The 24,138-nt window shown below is 47.6% G+C and overlaps 8 protein-coding genes and 1 non-coding gene across 10 annotated transcripts; 5 read left to right on the top strand and 4 right to left on the bottom strand.

Moving 5' to 3' along the window:
- The first annotated feature begins 122 nt into the window (after positions 1-122).
- On the top strand, positions 123-2,365 carry E1B28_013225 (uncharacterized protein). The gene is made up of 10 exons (XM_043158370.1): positions 123-576; positions 641-653; positions 707-761; positions 820-1,032; positions 1,087-1,169; positions 1,228-1,329; positions 1,394-1,453; positions 1,506-1,596; positions 1,658-2,177; positions 2,248-2,365. Exons 1-9 carry the CDS (start codon positions 539-541, stop codon positions 2,014-2,016), a joined length of 1,014 nt encoding a protein of 337 aa, XP_043003715.1. The 5' UTR covers positions 123-538; the 3' UTR covers positions 2,017-2,177; positions 2,248-2,365.
- A 1,988-nt stretch (positions 2,366-4,353) lies between these two features.
- Positions 4,354-5,304, bottom strand: E1B28_013224 (uncharacterized protein; the record flags this gene model as incomplete). The annotated part of the gene is made up of 2 exons (XM_043158369.1): positions 4,427-5,304; positions 4,354-4,365 (listed from the first exon to the last, which is right to left on the bottom strand). The coding sequence occupies exons 1-2, from the start codon at positions 5,285-5,287 to the stop codon at positions 4,354-4,356; spliced, it is 873 nt and encodes a 290-aa protein (XP_043003714.1). The 5' UTR covers positions 5,288-5,304.
- A 300-nt stretch (positions 5,305-5,604) lies between these two features.
- Positions 5,605-6,717, bottom strand: E1B28_013223 (uncharacterized protein; the record flags this gene model as incomplete). Its single annotated transcript, XM_043158368.1, has 1 exon — positions 5,605-6,717. One exon carries the CDS (start codon positions 6,715-6,717, stop codon positions 5,605-5,607), a length of 1,113 nt encoding a protein of 370 aa, XP_043003713.1.
- A 4,019-nt stretch (positions 6,718-10,736) lies between these two features.
- E1B28_013222 lies at positions 10,737-10,831 on the top strand. Its single transcript has one exon. It is a non-coding gene; the product is annotated as a tRNA-Arg (tRNA).
- A 236-nt stretch (positions 10,832-11,067) lies between these two features.
- E1B28_013221 (uncharacterized protein) lies at positions 11,068-12,682 on the top strand (the record flags this gene model as incomplete). Its single annotated transcript, XM_043158367.1, has 4 exons — positions 11,068-11,740; positions 11,795-11,868; positions 11,927-12,054; positions 12,148-12,682. Exons 1-4 carry the CDS (start codon positions 11,182-11,184, stop codon positions 12,680-12,682), a joined length of 1,296 nt encoding a protein of 431 aa, XP_043003712.1. The 5' UTR covers positions 11,068-11,181.
- Positions 12,386-17,080, bottom strand: E1B28_013220 (uncharacterized protein). The gene is made up of 12 exons (XM_043158366.1): positions 16,825-17,080; positions 16,306-16,753; positions 16,024-16,243; positions 15,613-15,964; positions 14,753-15,530; positions 14,591-14,689; positions 14,505-14,535; positions 14,302-14,439; positions 14,216-14,240; positions 13,852-14,164; positions 13,596-13,785; positions 12,386-13,530 (listed from the first exon to the last, which is right to left on the bottom strand). The coding sequence occupies exons 1-12, from the start codon at positions 16,992-16,994 to the stop codon at positions 13,394-13,396; spliced, it is 2,901 nt and encodes a 966-aa protein (XP_043003711.1). The 5' UTR covers positions 16,995-17,080; the 3' UTR covers positions 12,386-13,393.
- Positions 17,081-18,741: 1,661 nt separating this feature from the next.
- On the top strand, positions 18,742-20,192 carry E1B28_013219 (uncharacterized protein; the record flags this gene model as incomplete). The annotated part of the gene is made up of 2 exons (XM_043158365.1): positions 18,742-19,929; positions 20,001-20,192. The coding sequence occupies 2 exons, from the start codon at positions 18,742-18,744 to the stop codon at positions 20,088-20,090; spliced, it is 1,278 nt and encodes a 425-aa protein (XP_043003710.1). The 3' UTR covers positions 20,091-20,192.
- A 452-nt stretch (positions 20,193-20,644) lies between these two features.
- Positions 20,645-20,821, top strand: E1B28_013218 (uncharacterized protein; the record flags this gene model as incomplete). The annotated part of the gene is made up of 1 exon (XM_043158364.1): positions 20,645-20,821. The coding sequence occupies one exon, from the start codon at positions 20,645-20,647 to the stop codon at positions 20,819-20,821; it is 177 nt and encodes a 58-aa protein (XP_043003709.1).
- Positions 20,822-22,667: 1,846 nt separating this feature from the next.
- Positions 22,668-23,920, bottom strand: E1B28_013217 (uncharacterized protein). Of its 2 annotated transcripts, XM_043158363.1 has the most exons (7): positions 23,858-23,920; positions 23,678-23,799; positions 23,581-23,616; positions 23,474-23,533; positions 23,287-23,425; positions 23,136-23,227; positions 22,668-23,072 (listed from the first exon to the last, which is right to left on the bottom strand). In XM_043158363.1, exons 1-7 carry the CDS (start codon positions 23,910-23,912, stop codon positions 22,818-22,820), a joined length of 759 nt encoding a protein of 252 aa, XP_043003708.1. In that variant the 5' UTR covers positions 23,913-23,920; the 3' UTR covers positions 22,668-22,817. The 2 variants fall into 2 exon arrangements, with proteins under 2 accessions (XP_043003708.1, XP_043003707.1); XM_043158362.1 differs by having other exon boundaries at positions 23,678-23,920.
- Positions 23,921-24,138: the final 218 nt, after the last annotated feature.

Below are 24,138 nucleotides of genomic sequence, written 5' to 3'. Positions count from 1 at the left end.
AATGACATCGAAGACCGAAGGCAGCGTTCTGTGGTTTCGGTTCCCGTTGTCCGAGAAAGCACTGTTCGGAACGGAGCCGGCCGAGCATATCTGATATCTGGTCACGAGGTTAGAACGCTACTTTCAACGTCAACGCCACGTGTCGCGGGCCGTCCTAATAGGCGACGAACAGAACCCAGATAGAAAAGTATCCGGGACTGAAGCTGAAGTACGATGGTGCGTGCTACGTATCTTGTTCAATCGGAAATACTGACTCGGTCCATTCTCATATGCGCGAATTGCTGTACTACTGTTGTCCACCAGACTCGATTCAGATGCCATCAAAGAGGCTTCTCGTGCTATAGTTCACGTTCAAACGTTCATGCATCATGCCTCCATCTCATCAGAGATGGATGGGGATTATGTACTCTGTTCTCGGTTGATGAAACCACCGCACTGATAGGAAAATGATCATGATGTGCTTTAAGTGGGAGTCGAGACATCCGCAGCAAGACGCGTTTACCCATCATTCCCTTCCCACTCGCATCCTAAAAACGCCATGGAGTCCAATACGTTTCCTGACGTAGTTTTCGAGATGTACGCGAATCGTCTTTGCCTACGATACTCGGCTGACCCACTTCTGTATATCTATTATTCCTAGTCTCGGGACATTGGTAAGCTGTCTCTCAATGCTATCGACGAAGTCACAACTCGATATAACTGCAAGATTTTTACCTCGCTCTTCCACTGGGCGCTCTTTGGCATCCTCACCGTCCAAATTTGTGAGACACATGTCTCATCAACAACTGTTTAACATTTCTCACCAAACGTTCCTTGCAGTCCTATATCACAAGTCGTTTTCACGAGACAATCTCTCGATCAGAGCTATCTCCCATTTAATCTATATCATGGAAGCTTTACAAACAGCTTGGGTGGCTAGGAAACTGTACTTGATCTGTGGAAGTGGCTTTGGGAACTTACTACTTCTCGAAGCCAACACTGGTAGTAAAGTGGACTGGGGGGATGAGGCTTTTGTTGTCACAACTGGACTTGGTGAGCTGAAACTTTCATTTTATCTCCTTGTTGAATGTTGATAAAGTTCGGTAGTTGGGCTACTATGTCAATGCTTTTCAGCTTGGAGAATATGGGTCCTATCCAGGTCAAAGGTCATGACAGTTTCAGTGGTCATAGTCGGTGGTTCTCAAGACACCTCTTGGAACATTCGTTACTTATTTGTCTCTCCTTTAGCTATCTCTGCTAAGTACGGCAGCGACAATCACCGGAGGCGCACATATAATAGAATCAAGTGGATTCGTAACTTCGGTCCTGGTCTGGGACATTAACACAATTGTAAGTTCGTCGTTTTTGAATCCTCCATTAGTTCCCAAATCTCTATCCTTTCTTTGTGCGGCAGTTATGGGCTGCAAGTTCGGCTCTCTGTGACACCACAATCACGATTTTCATGGGATTGATCGTAAGTACATACTTCTACGTGTTTTATCGAAAAAATAAGCCTTTGTTTTCAGCTTAAACGATCGAAATCGAGGGTGCAACAGGGCACTAGGGCGCTCATAACCAAGATCCTGTGGTTGACCGTGACGACGGGAGCATTGACTAGTAAGCTCCCCTGTTCTCAATTGCCATCTCACCTGTGATAATGAATGCGGCCTTCTTGCAGCGTTCATGGCATTATCCGCTCTGGTTACTTTCCTGGTTTCGCCGACCCCCCATTATCTGTATATAATCGTCATTCTGATAGGAAAAGTGGAGGCTATTAGCTACCTCGCCGTTCTCATTTCCAGAGTTCGGCCTGGGAGCAGTAGAGACGATACCCATGCGCTACACTCTGCCTTTGCCGTAGCGTCCGCTGGATTTGAGGTGGAATTGGGTAACTCGGTGTCTGACTCACAGCGCTCCGTACCAGTACACGTTCAACAGCAAGTGGAACTCCCGCTCCCGGTCCTTACATCGTCAAAGCTCCTGGAGGGAAGTGCCTTTCCGAAGGATGATACAAATACGCAGGCGCTCGAAACTTGATCAAAAGCCCAACTCAGCGTGTGTTCATCGGCTCGCTCGCCTTCCTTGTTGTCTGGCGTTGGACCTCTACCGTTCGAGGTTCTACGTGCAAGTGTTATTTCCGCACTAAAGGGACTATATAATTTTGGTATTCACAGAAGATATGTTTGAAACAGGACAAAGTTCGTCGTGACCATGTTTCTATCCGTTTACAAAAATTATTTACCATCTCCCATTCTGTCTCGCCCATAGGCCACATAGTATCGATATCTAAATTATGTAGTACTACGCGAACGACAAGGTTCTCGAATCTTTCATAAATACTACGACCTTATGATTATTATCAGTGGTCGAGCACTACTTAATCGAGGCTCGGGAGCTTGGCTGACCGGTGAAGTGGCATGATCAATATTCTTGAACTTGGTATATCAATGTCAAATATACGACCGGGCGTCGTCAATGACTGTCGCAAGGCATGCGTTTGGTTTGTCGCCTGTGTGGAACGGGCCGCTGGGAGAGGATCTGCCGCGCCACAGCTGAGTTTGAACTAACGGCGGGCCACGAGTCTAGAATAGGCAGCGTTTAACCGGAAAACTTGGAAGCCATGTCCTGGAGGAACACCAGTCCTTCTCCTTTCTTTCCTCCATTCCCACTTCAAAAGCCACAGCGCAAGGACGAAGAGCAAATGAAGAATGTTCTCCTTTTGGTCTTGATTCTTCTCGAAGTATCCGCCAGTACTAGCGACCGCGCCTCGAAGGCTTCCGAAGTTGATGGTTTCAAACATAATGTTGCATCTACTTCATGAAAAAACAGAACAAGCTAGAAGCGCAATACGCTACCAAGCGGGACGCTCATATCAACAAAAACGAGGACATTTACAATATGGAATATAAGAAGGCATTGGTGAACACCTCTCTGGAGTCTTGACGCGTTGAGCAAATGTAGCCTGCAGGTGAGCTGGAAGAACTCGCTTCACTTCTGTTGTAACACTTACACAGGGAATCACGCAGTTACTTTAAATCGGAGCGCAGAGCTAATAACTCTGTATTCGCTGAACTGGAGGCTCTGTTTACAACTATATTTTACCTTAAATTCCTCAATGCGGTATTGTATGGGTTTGGTGGCAGTGGGGGAATCAACACGATTCTTAAATGCCCTCATTTGTATCGCGTCCTTCTTTGCTATAGCACGCCGTACGTGGCCTTGTTTCATGTATTAGCTCGTCGCACTAACTCTACTCTATTTACTTCTGGTCTCGAACTCCTAGTCTATACCAAGTTCCAACTCCCTCCTCTGCACGCTCAACGCTCGACAACTGATCTGTCATGTGGGTGCGATTGGAATACTACCACCAGCCATGTGTGGCAACAACCTCCCTACGATGCTTCGAGCGGAGTGAGTGTCCCTTATCGAATCTTGAAGCTCCAAACTAAACAGCGTCACCGTCCATCTATGTAAAATCGACGCGGATCTTGACCATGGGGAGGAATGTGTATCCGTGGAGATCAAGTGGAGATGAATCGTATAGGGAGGATACGGTCCTCGAGTTTTGAGTAGTCATATCGTACGTCGCTTTTCTATTTTTTCGTTAATTACTGATACAAAGGAAGATCATCCAGGGTTACGGAAGGAGCTTCGTGGTAAGGATGGTATTGAAGCTGGACGAGTATCGACCTCTGACCTCCAGGACGTTGAGTTCATATTGACCACATCGTTGCGTAGACTTCGCCGGGGATCTCATCGACTTTCTTGGACCATTCATCAATTCTGTTTTTTTTTTCTTTTCCTTGTTTCTCGCTGTTTCGATTCTTGGCTCCTCAATGTTCATGTAACAATCTGGTGAATTCAGTTGTTGGTCGAGTTATGGTTAGGTATCTATATCGCAGCGCGACAATTACTGATCTGGGAGATTCTCGATAAATCTTATTCTACGCACTAAGAAACACAGTCGAACGACAGTAGGTACTAAGAAGCTGAACCGAATAAAAGGTCACATCCACAAGATATGAATATTACTCCAGATAATCCTCGGTTTCCCAGTCTCGTTAAGAAACTTGTTCCCGGTCTCTGAGATCATGGAAGTTGAGGGTGGCGCAGATTCCATACTACGCGACCTGTGAGGCTGAAACCCGCCCTGTCTTTCCTGACAATGCCTCGCCATAATGATAAAAATTCAATGCGAAGAATGGTTCATGGAGAGTTCAATGAGGTAACAAAGGGTGGTGAAACGACAACAAGGACTTGCTGTCCAGATCTATTAAATATGTCGCGGAATCGATGAATGGACGGCAAGCGCGTCGTTGTATTCCGAAAAACTTGGTGACGCCACAATTATCCATGGATAGACCTGTGTACATGCTAAGATGAAGTCTGTTGAATGAACCGGTGAGCATCCATAAACCTGTGAAGCCGATCAAGCCTAAAGACCTACTTCGACTGATTGCGCCTTTTTTAGCGTTTCCGACTCGCCTGCGAGCTCGGAAGCCTTGGATCGTCTACGACGTTCTATGAACTCCAAAGATAGCGCTGATTGCGGACCAAATGGTTGGTAGACCGTCCCGGTCGTTCGGAGAGGCACCGTGAACATGTAGAAACGATAGTGTTGCCCCATGAGCAACTCCTCTCCAACCCTGTCGGCGGCCACCGAGAGAAAAAAAGCGTCCCAGGTATCCGTGATGCAAAAGGGATCGTGCTTTTCTCCCCACATGACCCTTCTGGTATACTCTCCTGCATGTATAAGTGGCATACAGTGATCCCAATCTACAATAGTCAGTACATCCCAGCTCGAGCTGACAACAATGTTCCGTGGTTTGACGTCGTTATGGCAGAGACCTAGACTCGCCAGATCTTCGACAATCCTTTTTATCTCGACTGTGATTTTATGAGGAATAGGGCATTTGTAGTGACGAAGAAAGTTGTCAAGTGCATATCCCCGAATTCGCTCCATCAGGATATAACCACAGTTTCCGGAATAGCCGTACTTGTAAACGCGAGGAACAGGGACTTTCGTCCTCGCAAGGTCCATGGTGGCCACAATTTGCGTCACATCCACCAGATACGAGTACATTTTTAAGGCTTTATCGTCGCTGAATAAAATAGTGGGCCAGAGACGAACAAAGGATGAATATTCGGCCATGTCTTTGGGATCCAGGAATAGCTTTTCGGTTTCTTTTTGCCTCGTCCAAAAATGTTTTCCGTCCATTTCTCTGAGATCATGAAAGTTGAGCGGTGGTGCGGACATACGCCGTTTTCTAGAATAGAACACAGGAACGTCTGCAACGAATTTCGACATGGCGATGACAGTCAAGGGCAAACCGTGGGAGCTTTTTGGTATTGCCATCATAATATTTCTAACATCATATATAGGTAGTACCATACTACATGATACCAGTACGCACACATAAACAGAGTAGTAAACAAGGCATGGAAGTAAAGTGTTTCGGTTTAGGAAATTTCGTTCATGAAGAGTGGCAGCGAATGAAAGAAGAGATACCTGAGAAATGGAGACCTTATTCCACGAGTTAATTACAAGGTAACTAACTATCATTCGACTCAGTGTTCAAAAGTTCATTCTTGGTTATAATAAGAGCGCATTCGCCTCCGATTTGATTATCTGAAGCCGTTGCATTGAGAATAGTGCGTATTCGTAACTGTGCCCGGTATTTGTTCACCGCAGTATTCACAGACCCAGAACAGTGTCTGCGACAATTCCGACATGGAGTTCGAGGTAGAGCCACCAGCAGTCGTGACAGTGGCCGTCGTGGAAGCTTGATTGAGCTCGGCGTACTGTCCACCACCAAAAACAGAACCCAATGGGTCGCGGCGATGTCCTATAGCCCGACCTGCAGCGGGTTGATTAGCGTTGGCGGAATGACCAGGAGGAACATGACCCGTAACAGGGTGATTAGTGCCGGTTTCCTCGCCAGAATGATCAGATTCACTTCCGCTCGCTTCATATCCACGAGAAGACGTATATCCACTACCGCGAGAGGACGTGTATCCACTACCACTACTACGAGAGGACGCATGTCCACTACCGTGAGAGGACGCATACCCACTGCCGCGAGAGGACATGTATCCACTACCACTGCTACGGGAGGACGTGTATCCACTTCCACTACTACGAGAGGACGCATATCCACTACCATGAGAGGAACCTGAGCTCGTTCGAGAGTGAGTTCCACCAGCCGAATAGGGAACGGTGCTCCCAGCGTGATTGTGAGCCTGAAACCCTGCCTGAAACTGTTGCGAATAACCTGACGGAAGACGGTGCGCAGGGGAGTTGTGGTTGGGACCATTCTGGGATGTAGGATAGGCGCCGGTGCTCCCAAAGTGATTGTTACCATAAAATCCCAACCGAAGTTGTTCTGAACGACTTGACGGAATATAGGCCCTCTGTGCGTTGGGGATGCCCAGGTCCACAAGGCTGGATCTCGTTGGATGTCGCTGGAATAATGGCCCCCCGCCAGTCCCATCCGATTCAGTGTCAGTTAGAAAACCGAGCTCACGAGGGTGGCGGTCAGACCCCGAGGAATCGTGCGTAGGATCTGGGAAACCATAAGTATTCTGGTAAACGTAGTATGAACGATTTGAGCTGGAGTCGGATGACATAGCAAAGAAAAGAACGATGCGAGTGCTCGAGTTGGAGGCGTGTATGCAACACACTGAGTTGGAGAGCTTTATATGTTTCTTGAACGAGGTTGGAAGACCACAGGCGAGCATAAATGGAAGGTCTAGTATATTTTTCCGTAAGTAATTGATATCCAAAGAGAGTAGCATCAAAAAATCGACTCATACCACTACACAGGACAGGCGATAATGACCTATTCTGGTCGATGAGTCTATCGCCACGAACTTTTGGAGGGAAAATCTATCCTCATGTTGGAAATTGATCCGAGGTGGATGGTGGAAAATGGGACTACTGTGACTCAAGTGTAGTATCACTGTAAGGTCATCCACGATGCTCACCATAGGAAGTAGGAATCTGAGCGAATTTTGGTCACGATCTCGTGAATTCGAGTGAGCCTCAGCTAGTGGGCGAGCAATGAAGGAGGGCTTGCGTCGAGCACTTGAGTACGACGCGGTGGAGAATGACGCCCCTGAGTGCATTCTCACTCTTGGGACCCACAATTCCGAAATCTTGAAAATGGAATAATTTCTCGCTATTCAATTGTCCCTGCCTGACAGAAGGGGATGATTCTATCTTTTCTCGTCTTTATCTGTTAGAACGGCGTACAGTGATGCACAGCGATGAATAAATGAACGAGTCAGTACCGTGGGGTCGCCTCACGCCTGCTTCGGGGGTTTTATTCTACTTACGGCGAATCTTCAATCTACTGTAGGTAAGGAAGGATAAGAACCAACAGACATACCATTTCTGACAAGAAAAAGTCCGGCTTTGAATGGGCAACTGCACGAGAAGGCTGTATATCAAAACATGTTTCCAGGATGCTTGCCTACAGGTCAGAATCAAGAGTCAGTGAGAAGAACAACACAAGTGACCATGCGCACTCACGTACCCAAATTTGCGCCTACATATCAACATTACGAACGAGTAGTTCGGACCCGCCAGTTTCAAACTTCGATAAAAACGACGAATCGGAATTCAACATTTCCATGCGATAAGATTTGAATTGAAGGCACCTATCCAAAGACTTTCGACGGCGGTATCTTGCGTATATGACTCTCTATCGCAACAGTCTTGGCTGCAGGAAACGTGAGCGGCTACAGTGGCCGAGCTGACGTTCACAAGCTAAACAACCTTCGTGATGACTTCGGAGGGGCTGATTGTCTTCTTCATGTACTTGTGGCCTAGGTTTACCGCACACTGGAGAGAATAATGTATTAGTACAACTCTCAAAAAGACCGACCCGCCATACGCGGTGTGTCCCCAATGTGTCCCACAATCCTCCCATTGTCGAATGAGAGCCGCGTTTGTTTGATTTATTTGTCAGCTCGCAGATGAAGCGGGTAAAAGTCCTTCAGATTCGGGAGTGTTGTTATAGAATACCGTTTACTATGTCTGCAGAACGGTAGTGGGAGTCTATGACCATGTGCGCGGCCCCTGCGGGAGGCGTGTAACATTTCACGTGCTCTGCCATCCGAGCAGGCGCGCGTGGGCACCAATTTTCAACCGTTCTCTCGCAACGTTTTGAAGCCACCGCATAAAACCCTCTATACAGCATTCCGATCAATCTTCCTGAGTCTAGTATTACTCAACTGGTTCGACATCGACTGTGTGGCGGATGTACTACCTGTACGCGAACAGATTCTAGAAAGCCCAACATGCTTCGTTCAAGCCGTCGAGGTGCAACGTTACCATATATTCTGATAGGAAATTAAGCTGAAGGTGCGACTCACAGGCGTCAGGGACCTTTGAGCCAAAGAAACTGCGACTTAATTCAACCTCTTGCACTCTTCTGACACGCACTCGCTTGGTATAGATGGGTACGTCAATCCCATCATTTCAGCTCTTTCAATTCACCTGTAACGCTCACTCTCAGGTCAGACTGTCCGGAGCGAATGTATTTGCTGGTACTCAGCCTGTCTGTTAGTAGACCTCCGACACGTCGTGCCTCATCACCACCAAATGTAGCGTGGACAAATACCATGGCTGCCTATGCAGCGAACATTCCAATCTCGGGCTACAAATTTTCATTTTCCTGGTGGCTGGTTAGTGGTTTAGTCGATGCCAATCTGAGCATGGGCCCCGCGTGGGCAACTATCTCGGCTCTCTCCAGCCTAAAACTTTCGCCCGCTTTAGCAGCATCAACTCTGAGCTAGCCTCCTCGTGGAATCCTCTATACAGCTGAGGGGTTTCTGCGAAAAAAAATTCATTCCGATCGTTCAATCTCCCTGAGTCCCTGTCATCTAGATTCATGGCCAGCGAGTGTGGGCAGGGGGCGCGGATGATGGAGTTTTCGTGAAATTGGTCGTGTCGGAGAAGGAGCGTGCACAAACGTTACGTGCACTGGTAGGAAACCAAGCTGAAGGCGTCGACGCCCGTCAATGAGCTGCGATTTAATTCATTCTCCCGACAACGCGTTGACGTGGTATAGATGGGTACGGTAATTCCACCATTTCAGCTCTTTGAACTCACCTGTAACGCTCACTCTCTGGTCAGACTGTCCGGAGTGCATACGTATCGTCTTCTGTTTGCCGGTACTTTAGATCTCCATGTCGTGCCCCATCACTAACCTCACTTATAGCCACCAAGATAGTGTGGAAAATGCCAATACCATGGCTGCCTATGTGGCGAGCATTCCAATCTCAAACTCCAATTTTCATTTTCCTGTGCGGAACACCAGATTAGTGGTTTATTCGATGTAAGGAGCGACGGATTGATTTATTTTTCAGTGTGTTGGCCGCTTGTCTACCGTCGCTCAAGGTACCCTGGATAATCGGTACTGTAATCGACGTTCTCTCATGGTCTTTTTGATCAAGTTAATTTTAGTGCGACATATCCCGGATATTAGCACAAGGGCGTTCCGAATGTCATCCCAAGACTGCGGGCCTGCGACAGAGAGATATTCGATCGTCGTCAGTTTGTGATCGAACGGATGGTGAGCTCTGCATTTTGGCATTTTGACACTCATCCCGAGAATGACAATGATAATGAAGCGTAGGGGAGAAAGGCAATATCTTCCACCTGTGTTAGAGCGTGGCTTACAGTCTGCATACAAGGGAATGACTGCCTTCCCGGTATCGTTGGCGATGGCCAGGCTTACAAAACTTGTGACAATTATAGCTGTATAAGTCTACGTTCAATGTCAACGTCCAACGATGCCATCCGTCATTGATTGATCTGCAAATCATCCATCCACTGGTCGCCGCGTCAGCCGTATCCATCAAATTTTTATTTCAAGGGAGGGGGGACATTTTCTTGATTCGTATGGTATGGTATGGTATGGATCCGGACAGGGTTCCGATACTCACATCCCAGCAAACAGTCTACCAGTCGGGATAAAACCGGGAAACCATCCGGGCGAGGACGAAGTCGAGAAATCAAGCGGCTAAGCTTTATTTGGGCGTCCCGGCTGCCCCGTGTACACTTTCCCCCTGTTCACATTGTCTTCCTAGCCATCAGTCATTTTTTAAGCTTCTTGGAGGGAATCGTCGATGGAAGTCGTCGTTGGTTGCTTCTCCCTCCGAGTGTGTCCTTGCGTCGGTGCGTGGCCGTTGTCTTCTGAACAGAAGCCACGTGTCCATGTTAAGCTTCGCTCGAGGTTCGCTGAAAATTTCGGTGCCTTGACTTCACAGCTTTCCTTGTTTATTTGAATGTCACCACGTCATTCAACGAAGGCTGACAGCTAGGTACAGTGTGCAGTATATCATCTTTTTGTGGACGTATTTACTCTCGGGAAATTTTGAATGTGCATATAAAACGTGTTCAGAGCCGGATATCTAAATCCGAAATCTTCAGGGGCCCAAGGGCTCTCCTGTTGGTCTGGCCTTCTCGTGTCCTTTTTAAAAGCTGGAGATTTGATGGTGATGGGTAAATATTAATAACCCCTTGCGCAGTACTGTTAGGAGGTGGGCCCCTTTTGAGACCCAGCGACTCCTGCCAGCCGGTACTGAGAACTTGATACTCAAACTTGAGCACCGAGGCCCGAGTCTCCTCGTAGGTTCATAGCTTCTATCTCAGAGTTTTGCAGGGTTAAATTCTTGAAAGTTCAGAGGGTTCGAGGGACTATTCGAGAATCTTTCTTGAGAGTCGATTGGATAGCGCTCAAGTGAAGGGTGGCCGCCTGGCGAAATGGCATCGCGTCTGACTACGATTGTGTCTTTATGATATCGCCAGATCAGGAGATTGCAGGTTCGACCCCTGCGGTGGTCAAATACCTTTTTCTGTTTTACCTAACCGAATACCGATATAATAGAGTGTACATTGTTGACAGGGCGTGAGCGGTCCAGCCTTTGTTTCCACTGCCGCAAGCAACTTTGGAGTCGTTAAAGCGGTCGCTGTGCCAACCAGGAACCCACCCTTCCGGTCACCGGCATCATTTACGGTGAGGTATTTGCATCTGTTTGTACACCTATGCTTTAAACCCAGTTCGGTTGGACTTGTTTGTTAATCAACTTTTCCTTTTCTTCCCTCAACGTCGTCGTCGTCGCCTCGCCTTCTCTTTCATCCTCTTATATTCACTCTTTATAGGGGAACACTCTTTCTACCTCTTTCATTCACCAATGGTCTCCTCTCTCCTCTCCCTCGTCGCCGTCGCCCTCGTACCCTCTTTCGTCTCGGCCCACGGTCAACTCCGCAAGGTCACAATCGGAGGCACCTCTTACGATGCCCCCGACCTCTACTTCGATGGGTCGCCTCGTAACGGGAACACCCCCGTCCGAAAAGGTTACAAAGCCGATTCCCCGTCGTACCTCCTACCAGGAGACTTTTCAAACGACAATAAAATGGCTTGTCAAGAAGCAGGCGCCGCTCCTGCTGTTGCTTCTGCCAACCCTGGTGATACAGTCGTGTGGTCCTGGGAAGGGGCTACCCCCGAATTGACCAACGCAGGTTTCCCCGGCGACGGCCAGTATAGTTGGGTACATGCTATGGGCCCCATTATGACGTATATTGGAAGCTGCAACGGGGACTGCAAGTCGGTTGATGCCAGCCAGATTGGATGGCAGAAGATTGATTTCAAGGGTTTGGCACCCGGGGGCATCACCGACCAGCTTAAGAATGCGATGCAGAACAAGCCTGAACCTTACCAGAGTCAGGGATCTTGGGCTTTGGCTGAGCTGAGTATGGTGCACCCCTTGTCTTCCTGTCGAGTTTTACTAATTACCTTTTGTGCAGTCGAGAGCAACTCTCAGTACCAGTCTCATATTCCTCAGGGTCTGAAGTCTGGACAATACATGCTGCGCTCAGAGGTGCGTCCCCCCACCACCTCCGTTTCCATGGTTACCATTTTATCTGACTTGTAACCAGCTCTCTGCCGTCCACAACCCCAAGAACGACAACCCCACTACTGGTCCTCAGAACTACGTCGCATGCCTTCAGATCGAAATCAAGAATGGTGGAAACGTCGAGTTACCGTATGGTACCAAGGCTGGATCGTAAGTCTCTACACTTTGTCCTACATCGTCCCATTTTATCTCCCATCATTTCCTCTCCCTTAACCGTGTGCTTCGCTAACTCGCGTTTCTCAGGCTCTACCCAACCAACGGCGATCTTGCCAACTACAATGTCTTCAACAGCCCCGCTTCGTTCCCCGAGGTTGGCCCTGCCCAGTGGGATGGTGCCTCTGGTTCTAGCACCAGCAACCAGGGCAATACCCAGCAGAACCAAGGTAATGACAATTCCAACAACGGTCAGGGTAACCAGGGCCAGAGCAGCGGTGACAACACCAACACCGGCAACACCAACCAGGGCGGCGACAACTCTAACCAGGGTGGCGACAGCTCTAACCAGGGTGGCGACAACTCCAACCAGGGTGGCGACAACTCCAACCAAGGCGGTTACAACACCGGTGACTCCAACAACGGTCAACAGAACCAGGATGGTGGCAACTCGGACAGCAGCACTGACGCTACCAATGCTAACCAAGGCCAGAACCAGGACAGTGGCAACTCTTCCAGTACCCCTCCCAGCAGTGGAAAGACCTGCCGTCGTCGTACCAAACGTTCCTCTGTTCCCAAGGTTGCTAGGAGTTTGCATATGGCTCGTGCAAAGAGGCATCATTAAGCCCTATCTCTGGCCTTGTGAGCGGTGCTCGGGTTGACGACGATATTACCTCTTACTATTTCCTACCTATACCCCCATCATCTTCCTCGATTTTTTCACTCTTTTCTTTCCATGCTTTGATTTGTAGCGGTTCTTCCGTACTGCACTTCATTTCTATTCACACTTTTCTTGAGAGGGGAGGGAACGGCTGGGATGGTTCAAAAAACTGGGATTTTTACGATTTGATGTATAACGTTTTCCTCTTCCTCCTTCCTCCTTAACCTCGAATGGTTTGCGCTCCTTGTGAGATACTGCTCCCCCCTTATTTTTGTGTTTTGTGTTTCACGTTGGCTGGTGACAATAGCGGATGGTTCTTGATGATTTGATTTGAGTGATTGAACTTGAGAGTTTTGGCATTGATCTAAATTTGACTTGGGTGTCGGCGGTTGTCATGAATGTCGATAACATGTCCCCGACTCTCCGTAACCGTTTGACATTGTATGTAAGGTATAGGGGATTTGGTATTACATTACATACCATTACATACCGTTCCCCTGCGAAGGAAAGGAGATGCATCAACGAAATGTACATGTACATGTACAAGAGAAACAGGTTACTTCCTTTCACGTTACATAATTCCTATACCGTACATTTCATACTCAATTACATCCCCTTTTCTTCAAAAAAAATACAAGACGTCCACACAAACAGACGCCGACGAATTCTTAGTCTCTACGCCCTACGTTTCCCCTTGCCCACACCCGTCCCAACACGTACAAGCGTTTCCAACGAATCTCTAGAATTAAACAACAGATCTTCATCCCACTCGACCGTTCCAGCCTCGAAGAGAACGACGATCGTTGATCCACCTGCCAAGCGAGTGAAAAAAAGAGGGTTAGTACGTATAGAACAACGAAATACCGACAACCCTCACCAAACGCAAAATACCCAAACTCCTCTCCTCTCTTCACATCTTGCCCTTCTTCAACCGTCAACTTTATCGATCCAACCATCATCGCTCCAATACAAACAGCTATCACTCGACCAAACTGTGGTGAATCAATCGGTACGATTTTCCGTACATTGTCGCCATAGACGTCCAAGGCCGTTCGGATCGCTTGAGGCTACAAACGAAAAAAAAGAAAACTCATCAGTACCTCCCAACCCCCAACAAAAAGAAACAACTCAACGTTAACAGTATAATACTCTCCCTCAATATCAACAACTTTTCCAATCTTCCCATCCACAGGAGAATGATATCGATGATAATCCTGTGGTGCTAATCGGAATATAGCCAACGCCCCTCCGTTACTGTACTTCTCCGTTTCGGATGGTGGGAAGGAAGGTCCGAGGAGACGGGAGATGCTGAATTCTCGTCCTTTGATCCATATCGTTGTTGCTTCTGTAATCGTTTCGAATGCCATCATTCGACTGTCAGCGGCTGAGACGAGGCGGTAGGGGTCTGTGGGGTCCTCGAGGGGGCGTGCGGAAGGTTTGAGTTTTCTAGAGTTGTTGTTGTCAGTTAAAAGTATTCAGTACGAGACGATTACTCACCGATAAAAGAATTGGTTAAATGTTTCTGTAGTAGCAGAAGTCGGATTTAGCCTTCGAGAGGGAAGGCATTGGGGAAAAAAACTCACTAAAGGAATCCAAAGGATCCAATATCTCTGTCCTATCCAACCGATGAAACTCTATAAACTCTGGTATCTCCTTCGCTGATTCAGGTGAATCGTATTTAATTCCCTGTTTGACAGACAAGGATTTGAGAAGCCGGCGAGCTGCGGAGGGTTGTTTCCCCATTAGATAAGAAGATTTCAACAGGACGATGAAACCTATACAATACCTCGAGCGCCTTCCATCCGACTATTCATCCCCTGGAAAAATTCGATTACTTTGGTGATCACAGAAACCAAGGGAGGCAACACTGACTTTATACAACAGCCTGATCCCAAACCTAACATAAACCTGCATTTTCTCCTCTTCCAATTGTCCCGTTATACGATTTTGAACGATGATATTACCCGAATTCTTGTCATAGCAAAAAATTCAGCTTCACAGTAATAAAGAGATCAAGGAAGAAAGTCAACTCACCGCACCCAACTTATACTCTCCACCTCCAACTTTAGCCAACATCTTCGAAACCCACTTCCTCTGAGCCTGATGAGCCGTAACATACTTCCCGGCTTCTTCGTCATCCGCCAGATCCTCGTTATTGAACCCAACCACGATCTTATCCACGTCTTTCCAAGCTCCATGAGATGCGCACACAGCTATATGGTTCATCACATCCATCTCTGACCTCACCCTCGCCGGCCGCTTCGCCAGATCAGGGTGGGTCTGGGTCTGGGTCTGAAGCTCGCTCGCTTCAGAAACAGTAGAAGATGGTTGGAGAGCTCGATGACAAATAGGACATTTCCGAATCGTGACCACTCGTTCGTACGTGTCATTTCCAGAGGGAGCGCCACTACCAGCATTAGCAGCACCAGCACCACCACCAGCACCACCACCACCAGACTTGGCTTCCAAACTGAGCCCAGAGAGATCTACCTCCTTCCCTCGATGATCGACACCTTTCATAACCGGTTCTCCTTCTTCCAATCGAACTTGTTTTCTTTTAGATTCTGGGGTAGCCAGTAGTTCCTCTAAACACTGCGCGACTTGGTCAAATGTCAGTTCACCCGCATCTGGGTCTTGGTTGAATCGGGTGTAGAACGAATCGAGGGTTTCGTCAGAGATCGTAGATTCAAGAGAATCGAGCATAGATGTCAACTCGAGGCGGGAAATTCGCTGGTCGTCATTGCTATCGAATTGCTGGAGATATTTTCGCCAGAATTGATTGCGGACTGCAGAATATGACTGATATTTTGCCCTATACAAGAGAAAAAGTAAGTATACAAGGAACAAAAAAACACGAAAGAACGGAGATCTGGTGAACAAACACCGTCACTCACCGGAACGTGATGCTCGGCTTAAACTTGTCTCCCCATCCGCCTTTCCCGTTCGGTTCATCAGGCGGAGTTAAAGGAAGCGTCATCTCCTTCCATTCGTTGTCATCTTGAACCGCAGCTTCCATAACCTCCTTCACACTAAAACTCGTATCTCCAATATGATCATTGCCAGATACCTTGTCCCAGTCAAGGACAGCAACGTTGACTGAGAATCCACGTTCGTAACGCCTAACGTGAAAAGATAGCTGCTCGTCCCATACGGGCTTTAAGCTGTGCCGGATAACACGGGTCCGAAAGATCTTTTTACCAAAAGAGACGACGACGAAAGGGTCCATGTCCCAGCCAGTTCGAGTCACTTGTTTTGGGAATTGACGTTAGGCAACTGGTAGAAGTTGTTCAGAGAAAGACGCGTACTGTTCTTAAGCTTGGGCAGATCATCTGCATGTTGAACGTGCAAGCTGATAATACCGAGTACATCATGACCACGTCCTCCACTCGAATGAAGGTCGTTGTAAGTTGCTGATTCTCTCTGCTTCTTCTCCTCGTCAAGCTCTTCTTCAGTTTCAGATTCGGACGAAATTCCACCATGATCGGCATCTTCGTTAGAGCTAGTCGTGGTCCCCACTCCTCGGGTCTGACGATTTCGATATCAACGAACGGATGACGAATGAGAGCGAGGGTAGCACTTTCACTTACCGGAACACCAGCAGTCACATCCTCAGCCTCTTTTCTTTTCGTATTCCTAATCAACTGCTCGTAAACCTTGTCAAGATCCGTATCTTGATCTTCTACGGGGAGAAACCCCAATTTCAACTTGATTTCTCCTTGAGAAACCGTACCACTCCTCGTAGACACCAAAGGAACGATGAAACCCTCGAGTTTTTCAGCCATAGACCAATCGAGGGGCCTTCGTTTCTGCGGGTCTGGAGAACCAAACCAGTGTTCTACACTCAAAGCAACCTCTCCCAAATAATCCTTCCCGAGTATATCCTTATCCCACACGACCATTTCCAACGCGCCATCGACACCAGTACTCCCGATAGGGAAATCGAATGTAGATTCTTTAGTGTCGTAGATGGGATTCAGAGTTTTGGAGATGGTGGGTGTTTGCTGTTTACTTTGACCGAAAATGAGGGCGACGTAGCTGTATTTATGATTATGATTGGTTTGAGCAAGACAAAGTTCGAATAAGAGAACTGGCTTGGGAACACATACGGATCGCTGTATCCATTCGAATCCTTCGCGAGCAGATTACTACAGCTGATAACTTGAACTCTGAGCAATGCCAACGCCTTGCGTTCACCAGAGGAAGACCCAGGACGGGAATGAGTTGGAGTGTTGTTTTTGGACTTGAGTTTGAGTCCGAGGGATTTCTTCAAGTGCATTTATCACAAAGGGGGGTGTTGACTAGGTACGATCTGAACTTTCAATAACTGGTTTATAGGAGGAGACGTGACGAGTGTAGTGAACAATGACGCCCATTATACCCGTGATGACCGATATCCGGACCGGCAATGTCTCGCCGACTCTCTCCATGCCATGGGATGGCCGTCGTGGTTACCTTATTGAATTCAAGGCCGTCCAATCACATTCTACATAATGATAGGCGATAACAGTACAAGGATCACCATCCTTCGCCGTGATCTCTGCAAGAATGGGGCGAACTGGAAAACACTTCCAGGGCTGCTCTCTCTGAGAACTCGGAAATTTGGTCCTCACTACGGCTGTCCCAGGCCGCTGAAAAACAGATCATCTCCTCGAGAGAAGACGCATCAGCGATAAGCAGTAGATCGAGGTCTTGAACAATATATTGCAAGGTGATGATACAGTTCCAAAGTGGCAGCATCGAAATGTCGATCACCCAGCATCATTCCCAAGAGACTTCCAATCAAATGTGGAAAGTCACGATGAGCACTTGTCGTAAAGAAGAAAATCGTTGAGCCATCCACGCCACCACGTTGACCGTATTCCAACTGGTAAGCCGGAATCTTCGGTGCTATCGAACGCTTAGTACGATGTTATTTCCTAACGAAATAAAAATTCCACTGGCTGACAGGACTGGAAAGTTCGAGTTAGTTGGGTTGAAAAAATGGAACCGTACTGCACCTACGACGTACTTCTTCCTATAGGAGCAAGCCCTTAACCAGAGAGAGTTACGTTCCCTTACCCAGGATCACTTCCACATTGCATTCATGATCCCACAATCTCTAAATCAACTTCTTTGCTTTCCTCTCTCCTGTATTCTGGAAGCGCACAAAAAAGGTTTTCGGAAAAGGTGATCGCTGCTGTCCCTCAATAATGAGGAGGGCATCCTGTATATGGCTAATTATGGACTTCTTGAGTTCTTCGTCTGACAGGGAAGGTGCTTGAGGCCCGTCACACGAATAGCAACTCCTTGAGATTGAGGCTGGGAACGACGGTGACAGTTCTGGAGAGAACTATTGCGAGAAGAGCGGCAGATGGAATGAATTTCAAGCTGTGAGTAGGCGTGCGGCTGAGGAAGGTTTTGAAGCCCAAAATCGAACCGAAACACTCACCCTTCCTATTTATACTATTCCGTTCCGAAGCCAACTTATAACGAGGTGCTAAGTTTTACACACCTCACTCCGAGTCTGCCATTTGCAGCTCCTTCTTGGCGATTTCAAGGATAAGTTTCAATCTTCAAGATGCGTGTGCGCGCAGCGCGTTCAAAAAGCGTGAATCTCGCCTCCAGTTTGGAATTTTTTGTTGGGATCTGGCGAAAATACATCGATCCAGCGCTTCCGCCATCCTTTGGGCCGTTGGGCGGGCGAGGCAACTTAGTATGAAAAGGAAGAAATGGATTGAGCTCAAAAGAGGACGACCGTGGGAACCCGGCCTACAATCCCCGTCTACTTACTCATACTACGCCACTGCCTTGGTTTGAACTCGTCTCCTTTGGCACTGACCTCCCTATATAAGTACTCACATCCTTGCGAGGCTTACACCTTCTTGAAGCTCCCATATTTTTTTTTACTCAGCAATCTTGAAAGTTGGACCTTTTACTTGAACATATCAGATACTTAACAGCCGTCATTCAATTGTTGGGTTGTCGAGGACTCGGAAACGCCTTTTCCTCAAGTTGAACATCAGGGCAAATATCCTGATATTACCATGCACCAATACCGACGATTCATCCTCCTTCTTCTGCTAAAGTCCGTCTTCTCCTTCGTTTCTGCCACTACTAGCGGCAAATTCTCGACATGGATGACCACGAGCATTATCATTCGTTCTCAAGGTATTGCTAGTACAGGCCTAGGCGGGTCATCTGAACTTCTCCAAGCAGGGTTCGTTCAGAAGACCTTCCGTCGTCTCCTGGAATCCGGAGGTAACATCAACGACTCGCGTTCTCAGCTTATAGCGGAATACATCACGAAGAGTGTAGATTCCATCGTGCCCAGGGTATCGAACGCTACAGAAGACGCCTTGACATACCCATTGGATAGATTGTCGAATGGGAATAACCTCATCGCTCTCTACAACGAAACCGGGAACTCCAGCTATCTGGAAGCCGTACAAGCCTTGCGCAAATCGGTAGATTTACAGAGGCGAAACCGTGAGGATGGGTTGTGGTATTACTACGTTTATCCGGAATGGTCATACCTTGACGGAATGTACTCGTTCGCACCATTCCACCTCGCCTATGCCCTCAATCAATCCGAAAGTGACGCAGAAAACATGGTGGAAGATGTTCTCCACCAATTCAGCCTGTTGTGGGACCACTGCTACAATGAGGAGACTGGCCTTCTTGTCCATGGGTATGACGAGTCGCTTACAGCGGTTTGGGTCAATCAGAACGACCCGAAGAAGACAGGAGCGAGTCCGCATGTTTGGGGAAGAAGTCTCGGGTGGATGATGATGACCATTGTGGATTCCCTCGAGTTCATATCATCCTCGTTGTCGTTCAACTCGTCTCTTTCCTCCCCTGAATTCCCAACCGCCTCTCTAGAGAAACTCCATGGATTTCTCCTCCACAGATTCCAATCACTATCTGCGGCCATCCTTGCTGTGGCTGACAACACAACGGGCGGCTGGTTTCAGGTGGTTGAGGAGCCTTATAGAGAAGGGAATTATATCGAGAGTAGCGCAAGCGCCATGTTTGTTTATTCGCTTTTGAAAGGAGTCAGGCTCGGCTTCCTCGCAGATTCCGACGGTCCGGAGGGGCGGGTATACATCGCAGCGGCGCAGAAGGCGTACCGCTATATCCTTGCCACCTTCGTCGTACGAAACGAGACGGATGGAACGCTGGGTTACAACGGGACGGTATCGGTATGCAGCCTGAATTCGACTGCTTCGTTTGAGGTCAGTGCTCCAGTATGAGGGTGACCGCTGCCCAAGCACCTCCAGCTACTCGTACTGACCTTGTTCCGTAGTACTATGTCAATCAACCGATTTCCTACAATAGCGTGTTGGGATCAGCAGCGTTCATATTGGCTTCGCTTGAGTATGAGACGCTGAACTGATGAGATGCAGGACAGGCAGCTCGCATAATATAGATCAGTGAACACTGATTGATTTACACATTTATACACGAGACAACCGCGATACTAGACCTTTAACACCAGTATCATCAAAGTCGAACCGCTTGAGAATCGTGTCAAAACTTTTGGAAGACCAGATGCATAGTAGGGTGAACGTCGTGACGGAAGGTATTCCATTCAGTGCGGTCTCATGAAACAAGCCGGATCCACTGGGTCGCGGAAGACTTATGACAAGCGAATCATGTTGGTTGGGGGAGAACAAAATGAATCATCGCAGAGACAATAAACTGTATAAATTAGTATTTGGCTCAATTTAGTGACAGGAGTTAAGGGAGAACTATTGGAAGTGTGACTACTTTGATAGGATGCTGCCGAGAAAGTGATCAAAAATCAATTTAAGGCTACTTGTCGCAGGGAATGGAGGCTCATACTCACAACCTCATTCAAATCATTCCAGCAGGGTTCTCCGAGTCCTCGATGTAATGGTATGGCGTTCAGTCGCAAGGGCAGCCTTGGAACTGCCCAGTAGTGCAAACATGATTCTTGGCACCAAAGCATCCATTGTCATTGCAAGACCCGTTTATGTCGCCACACTTGTTGCATGGGCAGCCGTTGAATCGGCCTTGGGTGCAAGTCCCGTGAATATCATTTGGGTTGGGGAAGACACCTGCGCAGCCGTTCTGGTCGCAGCGGCCAATGTGGTTGTTGCATGAGTCTTCGGTTACGAGGTTCTGTGAAGCAAGGGATATTAGTATGAGTGGGGCAAGGTGGACGTGGGTGTACTGACTTCAGCAACCGGGGCTGGGCCAGCGACGACTACGGTACTAGCCATCATCATAGAGACGATGAAGAGGCTGATGGCTTTGGTAGAGAACATGATTTCTTAGAGTGTGCTTTGGAGGTAGAAGAGAAGTTAATGGTTAAGAGTGGCAAAAAGGGAGGGGTTTTATACGCAGAATAGACGCGCCTGTCCTTGAAAGTTTCGTGGTTTGGTGACTATAATTGTACCACTACTTGCGGCGAACATGTACCGCTCTGACGCTCCACCTCTCTATTGTAATGAGTTGCGATGTCTCAGCCGACTGAATCGATGAGTAGGTCGGAGAGTAGCGTGGATAGCAGCCTAATTACGCCAAACATAGCATTCCTGTGAAAACAATGTCGCTATACGAGAATCTTCAAGTCCATTCGTGGATATCACGGCGGTGCTTTTGAGTTGATGCATAACGCCTACTCGGCGAAGAAGGATGCGCTCGTGCATTGAGACATTGGGCGTTCACAAATAAGTATGTACTTACGTGTAGTACTTATGGATGTTCTCCAAGTGATCCATTCTAGTCGACGCCGCCGTGCGGTACACTACGGTACACGCTTGAAGGTAGAAGAAGTCTGCCGCACATATTAGAACTCGTAGAACAGAATTAGACACACACCTATTCGGACAAATAGCAGCTCACCTAGTTCTAATTCAGACTTCGCCTAGTAACAGCCAGTTGTATACAATCAGTAGGTGAACTGAAGCCAGCCGACGCGTTCAACATTCAACTCCGGATAGTTGCATGGGACGAGCGCGAGCGACTGAGAGCGATCAACTTCAATGCACTGGTCTTCACGAAAGCTGTCGCGCTGAAAAATCATGAGGCGTATCAGTGGCGTTAGGGATCGTTACTTCGCCTGTCAAAGCTTGCGAGCTCCACCTCTGCATTGACTTAACCTAATAGCCTGAAATGAAAAATTCAAGTCGGTGAACGTGGACATACGACAAACGTACGAGCAATACATTACTTTTGTGGTGTCACTGGTGTGAGTCCAAGTCTAGTCTCACCTCGCCAGACTATACATACAACGAGCTCTTTGACTTGGATTCATGATGATCCTCCGAGTGGTGCTGAGCACGTGCCTTGGTTCTGCTTTCAACGTCACGAGATGCCTCTTCGCACTGCCCGTGGCCACGCCTATATTTCTCCACATCATCGATATCCGTCGTAAACACTTCTAGTAGGGCTGTGAATAACAGATTTACTTTGGAACACAACAGGGTTCCCAGCTAACCGCGACGGTACCTTTTTCTGGCTCGTCGATCGACGAGAACGCAGATTCATGATTCAAGTTCCAGGATTCGTTAACGGACTCTATGGGATCTGGGTACTCTTCCAAACCATTTTAGCTAATGATTGGCGGCGAAATAGATGTCGATGTAGACCAAGTCAGAAATCCATCCGCTCATCCTCACCGGCACTACTTATGCACTCTCTTAAAATCAGACCATTGGACTCCGGACTCCCCTCGTTAACGTTGTTTCCACCCCTCTCTTTTTCGCCAGCTTTATCAGGGAGAAGACGCAGCACTCCCCGGACTCTTTGACTGTTCTTTTCTTCTCAATTACTCTAAAACTGGCAAAGTAAAAGTCGACACCTTGCGCAAGCGCAGGGATCACTAGATGGTTACATCTCGGGGGTTACCGCCTGAACCATGGCACGCTGACGACGTAATCTGAAATGGAAATAAATGGCGGTGCATTTACGATTTCCAGCATCAAATTAACGCCGTGTATGAGTGCGGCCATCTAAATTGCCTCCCATGTGTGGCTTAACGATTTGACTTAAAGCAGGTGGGATAACCTCCATTCCCTTGACTCCTTTCTTTCGTAGTACAACAATCATGACGAACATTCTTGAATACAGTATATGCCATACCTCGAAGACAATACTACAAGTACTTCTTCAACCACTCCACCGTAGCCTTGAACGATCCTTCCTTTCCCGCTTTGACTTTGGGGTCATCCATATCTCCTCGAACTGCAAATCCGTGTTCACATCCCTCGAAATATTCTCTCTTGTACCCAGGCTTGAACTTGCCCTCACCAAGAATTTCGTCGGATTTCGCTTGAGCTTCGAGAGGAAATTGTGAGTCGACAGTGCAGGAGTTGATGAGGAGAGGTGCTTCGGAAGTTTCAAGGTATTTCTGGCAGCGAACGAGTATGTAAGATTACGCTTCACAACGGGAGAGCGGTGAAAAGTTTGGTACCTCGAGGTCTTCAGGAATCTTGAGCAACGAAGGGTGCGCTACGACGGCCACTTTGATGATATGGTCGAATGCGAGGTCGAAGGTGTAGCGAGCTTTACGTGCGGACGAATTCGGATTGAAGCACATGAGGAGTAGATGATGAGAAACGCACCTCCCCAGCAATATCCAGTCGCCGCAAACACAGTTACACCCTCCGCTTTCAATCCTTCGATTACTTTGTCAATAGCAGGTCGAGTTCGCGGCATATGATCCCCAAACCAGGCCTCTCTGTTGAAAGGAGGTCCACTGTACTGTTGAGAGGATCAGAATTAGGTCAAAAGTGCACTTCCGCTACGCACATTGGGGCTTTGGATATCGGCCGGCACTGGGTCACCGAAAAAGTAGTCAATTGCGACTGTCTGAGAAGAGATATATCAACCGCAATCATTGTCGTTATTTAGTGTACCTTGATTCCATTTGCTGCAAAGTCCGAAACGAGGAGCTAAAGTTTCGCCGTTTGAGTTAGACATAACTTGGAGCGAACGGGAGAAAGAAATGCCTACTTGATTATTGACAAATTGGACGCCGAACACGTCAGGCAAAAACAACAAAACCTTGTCGGGGTTTTTGTTGTCCTCGGGTACTGCGACATAACAGTCGATACCTCCGATTTTTTCCCATTTTCCTTCAAGATGGAGAGGGGTTTTTACATTACGCCGCTCAAGAAGAACGATAGAAAGTACCGGTAGGAGTCCCTTCATGGGTAACACCTTCAGATGCACCATAGTGAACATCCATCAGGAAAATGCAGATTTGTTAATTAACGTTAATTAACGTTAATTAACATGAATTAAGGGTATTTAATGTTAATTGAAAATTAATCGAATTAATGGTAATTAACGTTAATTCGCTAGGTTATAAATTTAATTAATAGTAATTAACAGTAATTAACAGTAATCAGTAAGTAATTACCAGGGATTAGTACGAATAATAGTACACATTAGCAAGATAATTAGTAGAAATT

This window comes from Marasmius oreades, chromosome 9 (genome assembly GCF_018924745.1).
Source record: "Marasmius oreades isolate 03SP1 chromosome 9, whole genome shotgun sequence".
Taxonomy (NCBI): Eukaryota; Fungi; Basidiomycota; class Agaricomycetes; order Agaricales; family Marasmiaceae; genus Marasmius; species Marasmius oreades.
This window is presented reverse-complemented; position numbering and strand designations above follow the sequence as displayed.

Bases quoted from the DNA above. Each gene is read 5' to 3' on its own strand.
- E1B28_013225 (XM_043158370.1), top strand. From the start codon at position 539: ATGGAGTCCAATACGTTTCCTGACGTAGTTTTCGAGAT. The intron at 762-819 runs GTGAGACACATG...CGTTCCTTGCAG, and splicing joins CATCCTCACCGTCCAAATTT to TCCTATATCACAAGTCGTTT. The intron at 1,330-1,393 runs GTAAGTTCGTCG...TTTGTGCGGCAG, and splicing joins TCTGGGACATTAACACAATT to TTATGGGCTGCAAGTTCGGC.
- E1B28_013220 (XM_043158366.1), bottom strand. From the start codon at position 16,994: ATGCACTTGAAGAAATCCCTCGGACTCAAACTCAAGTCCAAAAACAAC. The intron at 14,536-14,590 runs GTCAGTGTTGCC...GAATTTTTCCAG, and splicing joins GGATCAGGCTGTTGTATAAA to GGGATGAATAGTCGGATGGA. The intron at 13,786-13,851 runs GTTGAGTTGTTT...TTTCGTTTGTAG, and splicing joins GAGAGTATTATACTGTTAAC to CCTCAAGCGATCCGAACGGC.
- E1B28_013217 (XM_043158362.1), bottom strand. From the start codon at position 23,908: ATGTTCACTATGGTGCATCTGAAGGTGTTACCCATGAAGGGACTCCTA. The intron at 23,534-23,580 runs GTACACTAAATA...ATCTCTTCTCAG, and splicing joins TTGCAGCAAATGGAATCAAG to ACAGTCGCAATTGACTACTT. The intron at 23,426-23,473 runs GTGCGTAGCGGA...TCCTCTCAACAG, and splicing joins CCGATATCCAAAGCCCCAAT to TACAGTGGACCTCCTTTCAA.